At 34.0% G+C, this 15,845-nt stretch overlaps 1 protein-coding gene across 4 annotated transcripts in view; it reads right to left on the reverse strand.

The window, feature by feature from the left end:
* The window catches only part of Hsc70Cb (heat shock protein 70Cb), a 36,562-nt gene continuing 20,717 nt past the window's right edge, over positions 1-15,845 (reverse strand). For 2 of the 4 annotated variants that reach the window (XM_067099355.1, XM_067099346.1), the window contains exons 3-17: positions 15,495-15,696; positions 15,167-15,364; positions 14,849-14,980; positions 14,565-14,713; positions 14,154-14,409; positions 13,779-13,886; positions 11,330-11,479; positions 4,132-4,260; positions 3,866-3,949; positions 3,136-3,180; positions 2,819-2,980; positions 2,517-2,699; positions 2,245-2,406; positions 1,676-1,849; positions 1-847 (exon numbers count right to left, since the gene is read on the reverse strand). In XM_067099355.1, the coding sequence (XP_066955456.1) occupies positions 719-847; positions 1,676-1,849; positions 2,245-2,406; positions 2,517-2,699; positions 2,819-2,980; positions 3,136-3,180; positions 3,866-3,949; positions 4,132-4,260; positions 11,330-11,479; positions 13,779-13,886; positions 14,154-14,409; positions 14,565-14,713; positions 14,849-14,980; positions 15,167-15,364; positions 15,495-15,696 (2,263 nt within the window). In that variant the 3' untranslated portion in view covers positions 1-718. The remainder of the gene's footprint in view (positions 848-1,675; positions 1,850-2,244; positions 2,407-2,516; positions 2,700-2,818; positions 2,981-3,135; positions 3,181-3,865; positions 3,950-4,131; positions 4,261-11,329; positions 11,480-13,778; positions 13,887-14,153; positions 14,410-14,564; positions 14,714-14,848; positions 14,981-15,166; positions 15,365-15,494; positions 15,697-15,845) is intronic. The other 2 variants (XM_067099376.1, XM_067099366.1) reach the window with 1 other exon arrangement.

Raw genomic sequence — 15,845 nt, forward strand, 5'->3', positions numbered from 1 at the left:
TAAATCTTTATCTGTATTATTGAGACATTCATTAACATAAGCAGATGCAGTGGAATGCTTATAGTGGATAACATCTTGACAAGTCTCCTAATCTTGCTATAGCAATGAAAGATTTTATTTCAACTTTGATAAATAAACCTAGGAACTAATAAAAATTTCCACTGATCTTTATAAGTCAAGATGAGAAAAGTCTCAGATGATTGATGGTGGTGTTCTATACTATTTTAATTCCTCACATATACACAAATGATGAAAAAAAAATTAATGCAAAATACAAGACCTTGATTAGGAAACCCAAAACTTCAATATGAAGTTGAGATCTATATTAATGTGAAAAAAGTATGTACATAAATAATGCTTTTATGATGCACGGAAATGAAGTATATCAACTTACTAGGCAATGCCGTAGATGGAAAATTAATACTACAAAAAACTATATACTGTACTACATACAGGGGCACATTTTATCACCAAAGTCCTCGTAGTGACTACAAAAAACACTAATTTTCACTTAAATTAATGAAAGCAAGTCTTATATTGTCATAATATATGGGGAAATCAACTGACTTCAACTCTGCCTGGAAAGCATTAACATTAATTTAGCATCTTTATTATCAGCTTGTGTGCATAACTGCAATGTAATCTTGTTAACAAAGCATTATTTAGAAACTTAACCCTATAATTTCTTTATAACATTAAATTCCGTTGAACTTTGTCATTAATCAACATCCATTGGTTCTGAAGGCTTATCAGATGGCTGCTGTTGCTGATCTTCAGTCTTAGGTCCATTGGGCTGCTCACCTTCAGTTTTTTCTCCTTTCTTATCTGCTGGTGGAGGCTCTTCAACCTGCAGAACACATGAATACAGAACTTTTGTCAAGTTTTTACTAACAATTTGAAAATACAATTTCCCTTACTAGTATCACAAGAGCTACCTATTTTTACCCAAAGTCCCATAACAAAGCACAAATATTAAAAGGTACACTTTAAATTCAAACTATGCCTTGGAATACTCATTAATAGAAAAAAAAACCTTATGTACTTACATCATTAGAAAATGAATAAAACAAAAACATATAAAATAAAAAACATTAGAATTTCAATCTACTATTCTTAAGTCAGTTGACCTACATCAATCTCATAAAAATGACATGTGGCTATGAAACCACTCTGCACAACAATTTCAATACACTACAAAGTTTTATTGATTTTCTTCTATTAAATAGATTAGCCAGATCAATATCTACCCTTCCACTGGTTGCAAAGAAATACTGTATGACTTGATCTCATTCATAAAATTCAGGCTGTAAAGCCTAGTGCACTTTCAGCCATTCAATGCTCAAGCCAGTGAAAAGAGGGATTTGGAGTGGCTGGACAGCCTGATAAAGAAATCCAGAAAACAAACGATAAAAGTATGAGTCATTCAAGTGAGAGCAATCAAAAGACAAATTACCATTCTCAAAAGTATCATCACTCAGTGATGAGCTTCAGTCTTCTTCCACAGAGAATTTTTCATAGACAATGAGCTCCGGTGATAAGATATCGATGAAAAACAATACTATATTCACTCTAATCTATATTAAGCACGCTTTGATTGCTGTATAACCTACATACTAATGAACAACAAATGAATGATTACTCAACATGCAAAATAGTTATACATCCAACAACTCACCTTTGGCTTCGGCTTTGGTTTATTGATGATAGGGTTAACAAGAGCATCAAAGGAACTCTTTTCAGATCGGACTTGAGAAGCTGTAATAGGCACATTCACGTGCAACGGAGTAGCTGTCAATAAGCCCATATTTTTATCTACCCATTCCTGTTTTTCTGCAATGGCCTTTTCTACCTGTAAATAAAATGAAGTTTCAAATTTCAAAAAATTACCAAAATCAGTTTTACCAAGTAATCAAACTGGCTTGTCAAAAAGGGTTATTACACTAAAAAATTCTGATTTCCTAGCTGAGCACCAATGAGCTTTTCTTCGATCACTTTTATTCTCAAGTTTCTCATAAAAGCAATAATGAAAATATTTTTTCATATAAATTACAATATTTCATATATTAAGGAAATTAATTGATGAACCTATAATTATAAATACTATTTTCATATTACTTCTCAATATTAAAGATGATATTGAACTACTTATGAAAATTAGGAAAAGGAATCAAATCTAATTAACAACTAAGGAATCAAATCTAATTAACAACTAAGTCAAACCAAAGAAATATTGTTCCACCATACCTTTTCAATCTGAGCACTATCAAGATGGGCAAACTTTTCATTTCCTTCTCGGAACTGCTCTGACACCTTGCGGGATAACTGGATTGAAATTAGAAGGGCATCAAAGGCTTGGGGGAGTTCTGATCGCTCTCGTTGTCTATCTTTAATGGGTTCCCCATGTTTCTGCAAATAAAAACAAGTTCAACTCTCAACCTTGTAGATCTCACACTCACACTATTGCACTTCCATCTAATACAGCCAGTTATTAAAATAACAGACACTATTACACTTACCTTTAACTCGGCTAATTTATCTACATAAACTTGTTTTTGACAATCTTCACCATCCTCATATAGCCAGTTTTCAGTGTCCTCTAATAAAAGGCTAAGTTTTTCTCTGTCTGCTTCACTGATGTACTGTTCTAGTTCAGCGTAAATGCGGCCACGAATGTCATAGACATACTCTTCTACAGCATTCTGAAAAGACATGACTATGAAAAATCTTCACAAAACTGATTAGGATATTTACACTTGTGTCCATGTCTTATCACATCAGTATTTGACTCATTAATTACCTTCAGTAATTCATTGCTTACCTTTGCATTAATACGTTCATTTTCGAGCTTGTCATTCTGAACCATTTGAGCTTCTCTTTCTATTAACAGATTTAGTTGGGTCTGGGTATTTGCTTTGACTACTTCTTCCACCGGCAGTTCAACTGTCTTAAAGACTTTCTTCCCTTTCTTCTCGCCTTCAGTCTAAATATAAACAGAATAGACTTTATGAATGACTCTTACAAATTCATACAAATGAGTAGATTGCTTATAATACATATGTTCCTGTACACACATTCCAAGAGTAAACTATTCTAATTTATTCAATAAGATGACAGAATACTGGTATATAATATTACCTTCCCTGGCGCTGGGGCTTCAGATGCTTTCTCAGATTCCATTTTCTATGCAAAGAATGAACAAGCAATTATAAATACTTTATGGTGCCACATAAAAGCTTGCAATACAGGAGATATCCTGTTGAAACTCCATTAAAGCTTATATGCTTTTAGATGCTACTTCACGTACAAAATTTCTTTATGCTGCTAGAAATATTCTCCACTATAAGTGAACTACTTGAATATATAAGCAAATAATATGCTACAAGTGATTTTTATGTAAGTATTTCACTTCTAATGTCTAGTGTAAGAATGAAGTGTTTACAAAAAAACTACAAATGTACAGTACAGGTATTTCCTTATGCAAGTTTTTCAACACCTAAAACTTATGAAAAAAAATTTTTTTTATTACCATGCACAAAAATCACCAGTATGAAAAAATTAACCCTAAGATGAGCCACTACATGATTAAGGTATAAAAAAAATTGTTTCTTACCAATTTACATTACATACAAGTGTAAAAGTGCAATTAACTAATAACAAATTCTTGTCTATTTTTACACTGGTATATTAAAACACAACTTTTGCTTAAATCTACATCAACAGTTCTAGGGCTTTCAAGCACTAACTAAGAAGAGTATATGTCCCAGTATTCTTCCCACTTACACAATATGTATACTCTAGTTACAGGTGAATCAACTTTAAAGCCAAATTACAGTATATAGAGAAATAACTAAAAATTAAAGCCCACCTGTTCTTGATTCCCAGAATCTGCTGGAGGTGTTTTATTTCCTGAGCTACCCTCTTGGTTGTTAGCTTCCCCTTCTCCCGATTCCTGCATTACCACAAAACAAAAATTGAAGTAACATTTGAAAAAAAAAAATAAAATAAACCACATCATCTGCAGTTCCATATTTTATGTCTGTGATTCAGATTTCATGAAATATAATTTACTGAAATACTAGTACTAGACAAATATTTCATTTAGATAAATACAGTGATACAGGGCAGAGTTACCTTCTCCTGGGGTTTATCTTCAATGTCCATTGACTCCTGAGACTCTTCTATAGTTTCTTTTTTCTCAGCTAATGATGCTGAAGCTACAGTAAAGAGCCCATGTAGATTAATTCTCACTTTCACTTTAACCTGAGAACAAAAGTAAAAAATTCATACTCTAAACAAGTGTGGACTCCTCTACTACTTGGAAATATTTTCTCATAATGTCTAATTATTAATCTTAAGCCAATATGTGTTAAACAGATACCAGAGCCACTACCAAAAAATCAACCTGAGTTCATGAGAAATGTCCCTAAACTAATTTAGAATCTCTGGACTTCATCATCCATCCCAAAAGATGTTGCCAAGGGAATGCCTTGTGCAGCTAATTGTAATATTACTCAAGGTCACTCGATTCTCCAGCAACACGGTTTTCTTCCTTTTACTTCTCATTAACTGCCTTTGGTCTCTCCCAGCCTCTGCTCTTTATGACTTTCTGGCCAGCACTTACAGTCTACCAAATAACCAACAAATTTTACTACCTATTAGCACACATCAAGAATGACAGCAAGCAAGCAGATAAAACTCTTCCAAAACTAACATTATACTTTTTCTTGAAATAAACCATTCAACCAATGTTACAGATTTGAAATGGTTAAAAAACCTCCAAGAATACAGTACTTCACTAAGAACCTCTTACAGATGCAAAACAAGCATAAAAACGTAAAGCAATCAAGACCAAGTATATTTACAATACACAAGAAAATTACAGGTTATACACTACGCAAAAATTATTAACAACTTTTTCTGAAAGCATTAATGCATTTTAGAGAAAAGGGAAGCTAATTATACACGGGAAGTTATCCTGTGGCAAGGCAACATTCTGACACAATATCTAATAGCCACAAGTCAATGGAAACTATAAACTTTACTAAGAAATGTAACCCAAGTATCCATTCATTAGTGACTAAGAAAAAAGGTTGTCTGTTTCCATTAACTTCATTAGGCCTATATCAAATGTGAGGTCATATACAAATGCTCTCTGAATATATTACTATAAAGGGGAATTACTTACAGACCACAGCACATTATTCACAAGCCCCTTGATTTGCATGCTTTGTTGTTCAACATGAAAGTGCTTCAAAAGCTTCCTAAAATTTTCTACCCAAAATAAGGATAAGCGACTTTACAATTTAAAGGTACAGTACTGAACCTTACTTGGAAGCTTTGTTTACAACAAACTAGCCCATGCATGCCGTTCAACTTAATCCTAAAGGTTAAAATTGAACATCAATATTAAACAAAACCTTCACCAAACAAGAATAATTATGCAAAACAAGACATAACCGACCAAGAGAAACCAATGCATAAAAGAATTTATGCAAAAGAAAAATACTGTACCTGATGCATTTTGCATCCTCCTAAAAATATACATCACACTGACCTTGAGATGAAAATTACATCCAAAATGACTTACAGTCATACTTTGCAACAAAGTGACACAATTTATACTACCAATTCGATATTCAGGTATCATAAATTGGATAATTATAGGATGCATTCAGACTTCTCTGTAATGTTCAAGTTGATCAGTGGCATCTCCCAACCGGCCCTATCCTTCCAATATCAGTGGCCAGTCCCATTTCATCCTATATCAGCCACAGGTTTACCCAATCCTATATATTCACTTTCTCCCCCTTTCGTTTCAGACTGTTGTTCCTTGGAACCAAGACGCCTCCATAACCGTTTATCGCCTGGTAGCACCGACCTCGCTGATGGCCTTCCAGTTCAGCAGAAAGATGCAATAGAAGGCCAGCATACTGATGGCCCATCTACATTTCACTGTATCACACTGCCAATTGTTACTGCTGCCTGTGCACTGCCACTTGTTACTGCTGCCTGTGCACTGAACAATTTCAGACTACCCTCTTTAATAGAATGGTTCAATTGTACATTATTGAAGAAAGCACCAGTACAAAGTTGAGAATCAAAACTTTGCTTCATATACAAGCACTAAGAATATCTCTAAGTACAGGCAGTCCCCAATTATCGGCAGGGGTTCCATTCTGCTGGTGAGATGATAACCGAAAATCGCCGATAACCAAAATTTGGCTTTTTCCAGGGCATATTTGGGTTGAAAAACTCCGATTTTCAGTTTTCGGTGTCGATAAGCGGAAACTGCTGATTTTTGTCGCTGAACAAGTGCTGTAAAACCGGGTCGCTGTTAACCGACCCGCCGTTAACCAGGGAGTGCCTGTACCTGAGTGCTGAGCTTGAATTACGATACTTTTTGTTCTTTCAACCTGAGCTTCATTCAAGTTTCCTTTAGGCCTCAACAACAAATGTCCCACAACCATAGTGGGTACCTTTCCTAATTTCCAAAAACAAATGCACCTCAACAGATGCTTTGGGGGTCTGGCTTTCTGTTAAGTAACAAAGTCTGTTCTTCAATATCTTATAGACATCTTACAGCAATTCCACTTAGTTCCTAACCTAAACTAACCTGTACTCTACACTATCATTCAGTTTAAGAGAATCTAAAAATATATCACAACTAAAATGGTAGCATAGCAAAAATTCAGTAGCACAGCAAAATACGAGCAAATTCCTTAAAACCCTACTAACACAGCTAGTAAAATATTTACAGTATTACCTACTAACAAAGGGCAAAATTCTGAAACTGATTCATCTTATCTCCATTAATAATCCTACAGAGCAAAAAGCTAAATAAATTTCACTTTCATGCTTTGTAGGATTTACTGGATCATATACAAACGGATAATGTGAACTTATATTACAGAAATTCAAATCAGGTGAACACCAATCTTTGAAACACGCAGACTCAATATTTACTTTCAAGATTAACTAATCACTATACAGCAGACTTATGAACGAGAATGACCCAAGAAACTGTGTAAGCCATCACATTACAAAAGCACAAATCAATATAAGTGGATATAAAATTTCCAGTTTAACATTCACATAATACTTCTTCACATTAATCATTATGGCAAAGTAAAAACATCTCACTCAAAAATCGATTCTTCACAAAAATATCTAACCTTTGATGATGATGCTGATATTTATGATGAAACAAATGAGCTGGAAGTTTACTCAAATTAATTTGTTCAGTTTCTTCATTTAATAAAGGCTAACAGAAGGCTAATGGATTCCACTTGCCCCATATATTAAAGCAAACTATGAACATACTCCCATATCTTTTCTTAAATGCATGGATCACTGAAGATCTACAAAATGGTACCCATGATCTCTTTCCATGCATATAAAATGGATCAATCTTAAAATATTTTTTGATAAACAGCGTCATGTCACTCCAGTTTATGCTCTGACCAGTCTCTTTCTTATGTATGAAAACCTCTGAACACTCTGAGGTATATGTTCCTTGGTTCTGTTTAAGAGGTTAATATACAGTAGTACCCAGTTCCAGTATTTATACCAATAACATGAGGTCAGGAGGATGTTATCTATGACAACAATGAACACAGCTCAACAAAATCCAACAAGCCAACACCAAGCCATACAAACAATTATGCTTAATAAATTTTTCAGTTGCTAACTATTTTACCTATTTCCCCTCTCCATTTACAGTAAATACCATAAACATGAATTACATTCCCTTTAAAAAGTATCTTCAATCAAAGCAATATTTGAATTATATATTCACAAGATAGCTGAGCTACTCATAAAATACAATACCCCCTAATCAGTGCAATGAGAATTCATAGCATGTTCAAGACTTACTCGTCTATATAGTATACACTTTGAAACATACAAATAAAATGGGATATCTGAAACAATGACCCAAGAAATGCAGATACTCTTGGGTAATACAATGCTTGGGAGCCGGTGTTCAGAACTGGAAAACACAGATCTCAGAATGAGAAGATCTTAGGCTTAACGAGAATGAGAGGCAAATTAAAGTAATGAAGAAGATGACCAGATCAAAAAGAATCAGCATAGACTCCAGATGGTAATTCTGACAGAAAATGCAAGAAATAAAACTATTGAACAGGACAAGTATTGTTTAGAGAAACTCTTGGTGTTCAGTATTTTTTTCCCAGATATAAAAATTGTACCTTTCTTGTTAACATAGGGGACCATTTCCCTGTTGACACCTACTAATAGCTGAAATCAATCCATGACCTTTAATGGCTTTCAGTAACCTGATATTGCATGTTTTGGAATTTCATTCAAGTCTTCCTGATGTTCAGTAAAACTGAAAGTAGCTATCTGTTACAAGATCTAATCTCTTATAGTGGCCACTTCATGCAAGGTAAAGAACACTAGGATAGGCAATTCAATGGTTTTAGCTAAGCTACAACAGAACACCATTGGGGAGAAGGAAAGAAAAAATGTGGCTTAAGTGCAAAATAAGCAAAGCAACCTGCAACCTGCCTATGAATGAAAGTTTATGCATCACAAAAATTTCCAAGCTCTGCAATAGGGGGAATGAAAACACTAGAATTTAAAAACCTGAAGATTACTAATTTCTTCAAAGTAACTCTGGGAAAAGGTCGCATGATAGGCACTAAAGAAGGGTCAACTGATTACGGTCTCTGAGCACAAACACTCAGTAAACTCAAAGATTACCATCAGAAAAAGATGTCACCTTGCAATAAAAATAGGAACATAGCAATGGTGTCATTCTTCAAATGAACTCCCTTTGAATCCTTCCACCTGAGAAAGGCAATGAATTATGATGTAACTCAAATGACAAAGTTCTAAATATCCATGAATAACATGATCATGAAAAGAACACTATTTTAGTAGATATAGCAATTGGGCTGTGACTTTTCCACAAGTTTGGAAAAAAATCTTGAAATTACAAAGTGCAATTAAACGCAATTAAACTTTCAGAACAAACCACAAAAAACAGATGCTAGAGGAGAGAAAACTGGTAGCATAATCTTTATTAGTAGTTAAATATGACCACCAGGTCATTCTCCAAGGTTAACCAAAAAATTTCTATAAGCACTAAAACCAATGGAAGTTAGGGAAAAAAAAAAAAAAAAAAAAAAAAAAAAAAAAGTCCAAAAGAAACATGAAAAATTAAAGGCAAAGGCAAAAAGCAACACAATTCAGAGCCAAAGGAATGCTGCAAAGGCTATTTAGGGCCATTTTACCAATTACTTAACATGGGGAAATCAAGTAAGACTTCCAAGTAACAATCATGAATTACAACGCACAAAACATGGAGCACATAATGTATGTCTTATATGTGATGAATTTGGTTCTAATAAAAAGGAAATTCAACAGATTTAACAAGTAAATTAGGTTTAGAAATTTTAAAATTCCCTTCCTAACACTGTACTTTAAATATCTGTGAATAAATTTCAAAAAAATTACTGGAGCTACAAAACATAAAAATGCTGGATCAGAAGTTAAACTAAAATACAGGCCAACACCTAAAATCAAAAGTTAAAACTAATTGACATGGGCATACTAGATTTTAAGAACAGCATTAAACCCATGGATGTACTGTAACCATTCTGGATCAACAAACTTAGTAAGAAGATAATAAAGATGAAATACACAAACTCCAGTAAGCTTATAAAACTACATAGCTTATGACTGAAGTTAGTAAAAGCAATAAAGTTTCAGATAATGATTGAGTTATTGTACTACTATGATGTGCACAACTAAATTAGGCTACATTGTATTCCTGTCAGACAAGATGTGGTTGTTTCAAACCAACAAGATATGGTTGTTTCAAACCAAACTAACTCGGTTATTCCTCAAATTTTTGAGATGGCTACTGCACCAGTTTGGATAACTGGGAGCCACAACTATGGTATCTATAAAGATAAAGTGTCAAGCAGTTTCTGCTGCTGTATTTTCTAGAGTAGATCACATATATATTTATACATGTTTAGTATTTACTCAGTTGTGTTAACACCCGACCACAAAAGGCACGTTAATATTTCAACATTTTTACACAAAATTTTTTTTCTGATATTTCTAGATTTGGGCTGTCTGACCAACTGAACCATCTTACCAAAACAACATCCACATTGATGTTTTCAATGTTTCCCAGCCTTTGAAGACCACATTACCAGGCTACTTCCTTACTTGTAGTATGATCTTCAATCAAGCTGTAAATCTATGTGGTTCATAGTCCCACCTTTACCATAATTTTCCTTGTTAATGACAGTACTACTGTTGCAATAAGTAGTACAGGCCTTATACACAATCTAAAACTTTTGCCCAGTTTACATTACTAATACTTTAACCAGCAAACGGGATATTTTTTTACTCCCTCTTACGTCACCTCTGAATATCATTTAAGTCGTGTCCTTCCAACATAAATGATACCTCCTCCAACTTAGTTCTCTTATTCACTCCCAGCAACTGAGATCTAAGTGCTTCATTTTTATTTTGCAATCACAAGTATGTCTTAACACCATCTGTTCCATTTTATAATAGTATGAATTTACAAGTTCAAAATATTCTATAGTACACAAGGTTCTATTAATGACAGCACTACTCTCTTTGCTTCCATAAACTTGGTTGTGCACTAATTAACTTTCCATCCTACTCTTTCATCTCCTTTAATATCACTTTCCTTCATCAAAAAATAAACAAAGGAAAAGCTGTCCTTCATTACTAAGATAAATACTAAAAGAATAGTTTATCACCCACATTCAACACGAATAATTACCTCAAAATTCTTCTGATACGCCTGCAACTGTGTTAATTTGATACTTATAGCAACTTACTTCTTGCTGTAGTACAGCCAATCTTAATCATTTTTGTTAGAATCCTCTTGTCAAAAGCCATCATGACACAAATACACAGTATAACCAATTCCTTATATAGCACTTCTGACGTAGTTGCCTCAACAGAAATGGGCTGTGGTAAGCTCTCTGGTAGACCAACCTGATGACATTTGTTTTCAACACTAGTGTATTTCTTAATGTTTTAATTACCTTTTTGTCATGCTGAAGCTGATTACAAAATAACAGGCTTGCTTATCCCTTGGTATGCCTGGTCATTCAGTATTTTCCAATGGTTTCCCAAAATTAGTGTGTATTGCCTTGACCCTAACTCCTAATTACTCTGGTACAGGATTAACTTTTAAATCAATGTCAGAACATTTTGCCTTCATACATAAAATTTTTCTTCTTGTGGATGAACACAAGACCCTGCTGCTCTTAAAACATAAAAAAGAACAGTATAGATATGAAGAACAAAATCTTACCTTTTGATTTTCTCCTTCTGGTCCAGGCAATACATTCTTTACGGTGAAATGACCAATAATTGGATCAGGAAATGTTGAAGGGTTGGAGTACTGGGCTTGAAGGACAAAAGGTTCTCGGCGATAGAAAGTAAGCATTTTGGAAAATGGCACCTGAAAAAGACAGCAATATATTTGACAGCCGCTCCAACCAAGTGAATTCCAGCTTACATAAGGAAAAATTCAACTCTGTACATGAAGGAAAATCAGTTCAATTTAATTATGGCAACAAGAATAGAAGACCAGACTCACCATGAGATTTCGCATGCTCCCTAAATACTCAAGCACATTTTATTTCCAACAAAACCATCCAATAAAAATAATAAATATACAGCATCAAAAGAACTAATTAATGTGTACACTTGTGTAACATCCAATCTTGTGCATGGGACACTTAAAATTTTGTCACCAAAAACTGATTTCATCATATATATCGTGTATCATGCAAGTTGCATTTTCTATGGATTACACTAGGCTATGCTTAATGTACAAGTTTGTTTTCGGGAGATTAAACTAGACTGGGCTTCCCATGCCTGTCCCAGTTTCAGAAGATTCCACTGATAATGCATGTTGCATCCAAGTTAGCTTTTGACTAAGTAATATAATTAACAATCAAATAATATTTTATGCAAAAAACCAGTGTAAACAACAGCTAAATTGAGCAACAGCTGTTTGGCAATGTCATTTACCATAACTATCTGATTTCAGTTGTCAACTTGTTAAAACTTGTTAATTCTCAATAGTTACTGCAATAAAGTAGAAATAAAGTAGATTTTTATTCATCCTTCAAGCAACAGAGAAGGTCCTAAAGTGTACCACTAAATTTAAGCTGCAAGTTATAACCACAACTGAAAAATTCCAATAAAGTGCAGGCTGCAAAACTTTCTGGAATCAGCAAAGGCAACGTCTTAAACTGGCAAAATGACACTTTTACTTTGGTAAAACTTACTGCATCTATAAAAAATAATTTGCATTTTTAAACCCAATTTTACTAATTTCTAAGAAAAATGAATCTTCTAATTATGTTTCCTCTAGCAACTAATGGCAATGTGGCTGTTGGTAGTACTCAATCAGCTGAGAATTTGAGAATGCAAACATTACCAGAATGCAAATGGCACATGATCCAATATTTAATTACTGTATTCTGTAAGAGGATAATGCATCCAGTACACTGTAATTAGATACAGTAAGCAAAACAAGTTTCAGTAAAATCCTCATTTTCAATATGACTGGGCTATACTGAAAACAACATAAATAGATGCTCCCTCACCAACAATATTAGTTTTTGGAGCTTTTCAGTTTATAGGATTACAGCTAAAGGACTGTAAACATGTACTTTGTATATATAGTATAGCCCAGTATGACCAAACAATCACCTTCGTTTACATTCATCAGTTCTTATAACTATTAGTATATACTGTGCATCACGTCTGAATACCATATGCGTATGTTGCCTTTTGAAAATTAGTGATCTACAGTCAGCAATTAATTTTATTTTATAAAAAAAACTAATTCTTGGATAAGGTTGGCCACCAAAATGACAAATTTTTAATCAATTTGTACTTTTATAACTAACAAACCACGGTCTTTACGTAGAATTGCACAAGGTTTTGATGACAACAGGAGATAGCCAAAGGGGAAAGAGGTAGGCAGAGCCTGACCTGGATCCCCCAACTAAATGATGCTGTGACTCTTCAGTTCTCTCTTTAACTGTCTTCTGGGAAGGCGAGAAGACGAGCACTGCTCTTTTCTCGCTAAGAAGCTGGTTTTTTTACACACTTCCTGTCCATTTTATGCCTTGGCATTCTGGTTTTTAATTTTCTTTTTTGTCTGTGTTGTGACTCTGCGTTATATTGTGCTATCTCTGTGTATATTTGCATTTATAAATTAATTCATGGAGAAAAACACCATTCTGTAGCTGGCAATACATTTGCTTTGTTACCATGTCTTGGTGTGAAATACATACAATTACATATTCTACAGTCCATTAATCTGTCACGATTTTTCAACTTTTCAGGAACTCTTTGGTCATTTCTTATTTAATTATTCAACTTCTCTGACACATTTGTATAATTTTTTATCTCACCACTTTGTAAAAATCGAACCTTTTGGGACAGTTCTAAGGAGATTTACAACAACCATTAAACATGGGAACTTTTCACTTAAGCATATAACTCTGCACATTAATAACACAAGTACAGACATGCATAATCCAGGGGTCCCTATCTTTATTGAATTTAGTAAAGAAGGGTCCAAGTGTAGGCAGAAGATAAAAGTCCAGTTGGATTTTGTCACATAAACTGTATCCCAAAGTCTAAAGTTATTTCACCCTTACTGAATTTTTATATTGTAAAACCTACAATTTTAAAAAAATACAAAAAATAACAAAAGCGTATCTGGTCTGAGGGCTCACCTGATGATTCTTTGAGAAAACTTCCATATCTCCTTCTTGATTGTTCTCATCTTGCCAAACTAAGCGAATACTGTAAGGCTGGACATCAGTTACAGAAAACTCTCGTACCTGAAAACAAAAATTTTTCTTATAATCTTCCAAAATTACAGTACATTCTAGAAGAATCTGATAAAATTTTGTATATAATCAACTACTAAATTTTTCAAGCAAGGGTTACCATTAAATTTATTCCAAAACTAGAGTGTAATAGATTTATTCACAATTAAATATAGTACATCACAATTATAGAGATAAAAACAGTAGTGCATAATAATATATGTCCTAATATACTTGTAGTAACAACTCACATACTACACATCTAAGATTTAAACTTACCTTAATAGCAGGTGAGAGCATTGCACACTGAAGAGCACAGCCACGAGCAACAGCCTCATCTTGGTTAAGGGTTGTTGATGGAGTTTTGTTGAACACCTTTTCTATCATCTGCTTAATTGCTGGAATACGTGTTGATCCTCCCACAATCTCAATCCCATAGATTTCATCTAATTTCAAACCAGAATCTACCAGACATGTTTGAAGGGTAGATTCAACTCTCCTTAAAAGAGGACCAGTTAGTTCCTCCATAGTTGCCCTGAAAAATGAATAATGCAGTTTGTTTTTCAAGAACTATCAAGGAGAAAATTTTTATCACAGTGGTTATTTTTTATACATAAAAACACTTACATATTTTAACTACACTAAAATCTGAATACAACCTACCGATAAAAATTTAATAATTTCTCTTACCTATTCATCTTAGAACTAACATCCTTATCATCCATGAAACATTCAATACCAATTGGGAGATCAGTGGCATTTGCTGACATCTGCTTCTTCAATTTCTCTACTTCGGTAAGAAGACGCAACCATGCACGAGGATTTGAAGTGGCATCAATCTAAAACAAAATCAGGAACTATATCAGTAACAGATTATGGTATATAAACATAATACAAATAAAGAGCAATTTCACAATTTCTTTACAAAAGATTACTTATTCTCAAAAAAAGATCTTTGCATATCTACAACTTACCTTATACCTTGACTTAAAGTCATTAGCAAAATGAACTGCAAGAAGGTAGTCAATATCTCGGCCACCACAATTAGAATCAGCACTAGATGCTAACATCTTCAGCTTACCCTTATTAAAGGCAACTGCACAAACCTTTGGTTGGGAAGGGAAAATGGGATCCATCAATTTCAACATAGTATGCTTACCACTTTGTTGTAACGAACACACTATGTCTAGGGAAACCAAGTACTGTAACTTACAGTTAGAAAATTAATTGCATTATGTCCATTAACATTTACACCTGCATAACTTCCAATCAACAAAATGAAGAAGTCTTACTTGCAAACATGAATTACCACAGTCAACAAACACCACATTCCTGGGTTTCTCTTCTGGCGCTGGAAGGTCTTGCTTATAAATACCATAGGCTAAGGCAACAGCTGTAGTTTCATTCATTAGACGCAGCACATTCAGACCAGCTGTAAATGCTGCATCCAAAGCAGCTCTACGTTCGCTATCAGTAAAATAACAGGGTACCTGGATATGGGCGATACTTTTGTAAAACTCAATATTTTACTTTTTTGACAAGGTTTGCATTAGTATACCATAAATGTATCAATGCCAAACAAAATTCTAAACCATCACAAATAACTTGAAGTCAACTTACCCCTATTACAACATCGTTTACTTTAATACCCAAGGCTTGCTCAGCAGTGTGCTTTAATTTTGTAAAGAGCATAGCTGTAATCTGAATTGGAGAAAAGGTCTGCTCCTCATTCATATATCGAACTGCAATTCCCACCGATTTATCAGGCTGCTCAACCACACGATAGTGAAGCCGTGAGAGTTCTGCTTGTACTTTTGGGTCCCTAACAAATACAATAATTATCAGCACAAAATAATTTAGAATCACAGGAACAATCTATAGTATAATCAAGTGTTATGCTCAAGTCATAAACTTCCAGCAATGTGAACATCCACATTAATATCAAATCAGAAGTTAATAGCTATATCTACT

The sequence above is a fragment of the Macrobrachium rosenbergii genome, chromosome 4 (assembly GCF_040412425.1).
Source record: "Macrobrachium rosenbergii isolate ZJJX-2024 chromosome 4, ASM4041242v1, whole genome shotgun sequence".
Classification (NCBI taxonomy): Eukaryota; Metazoa; Arthropoda; class Malacostraca; order Decapoda; family Palaemonidae; genus Macrobrachium; species Macrobrachium rosenbergii.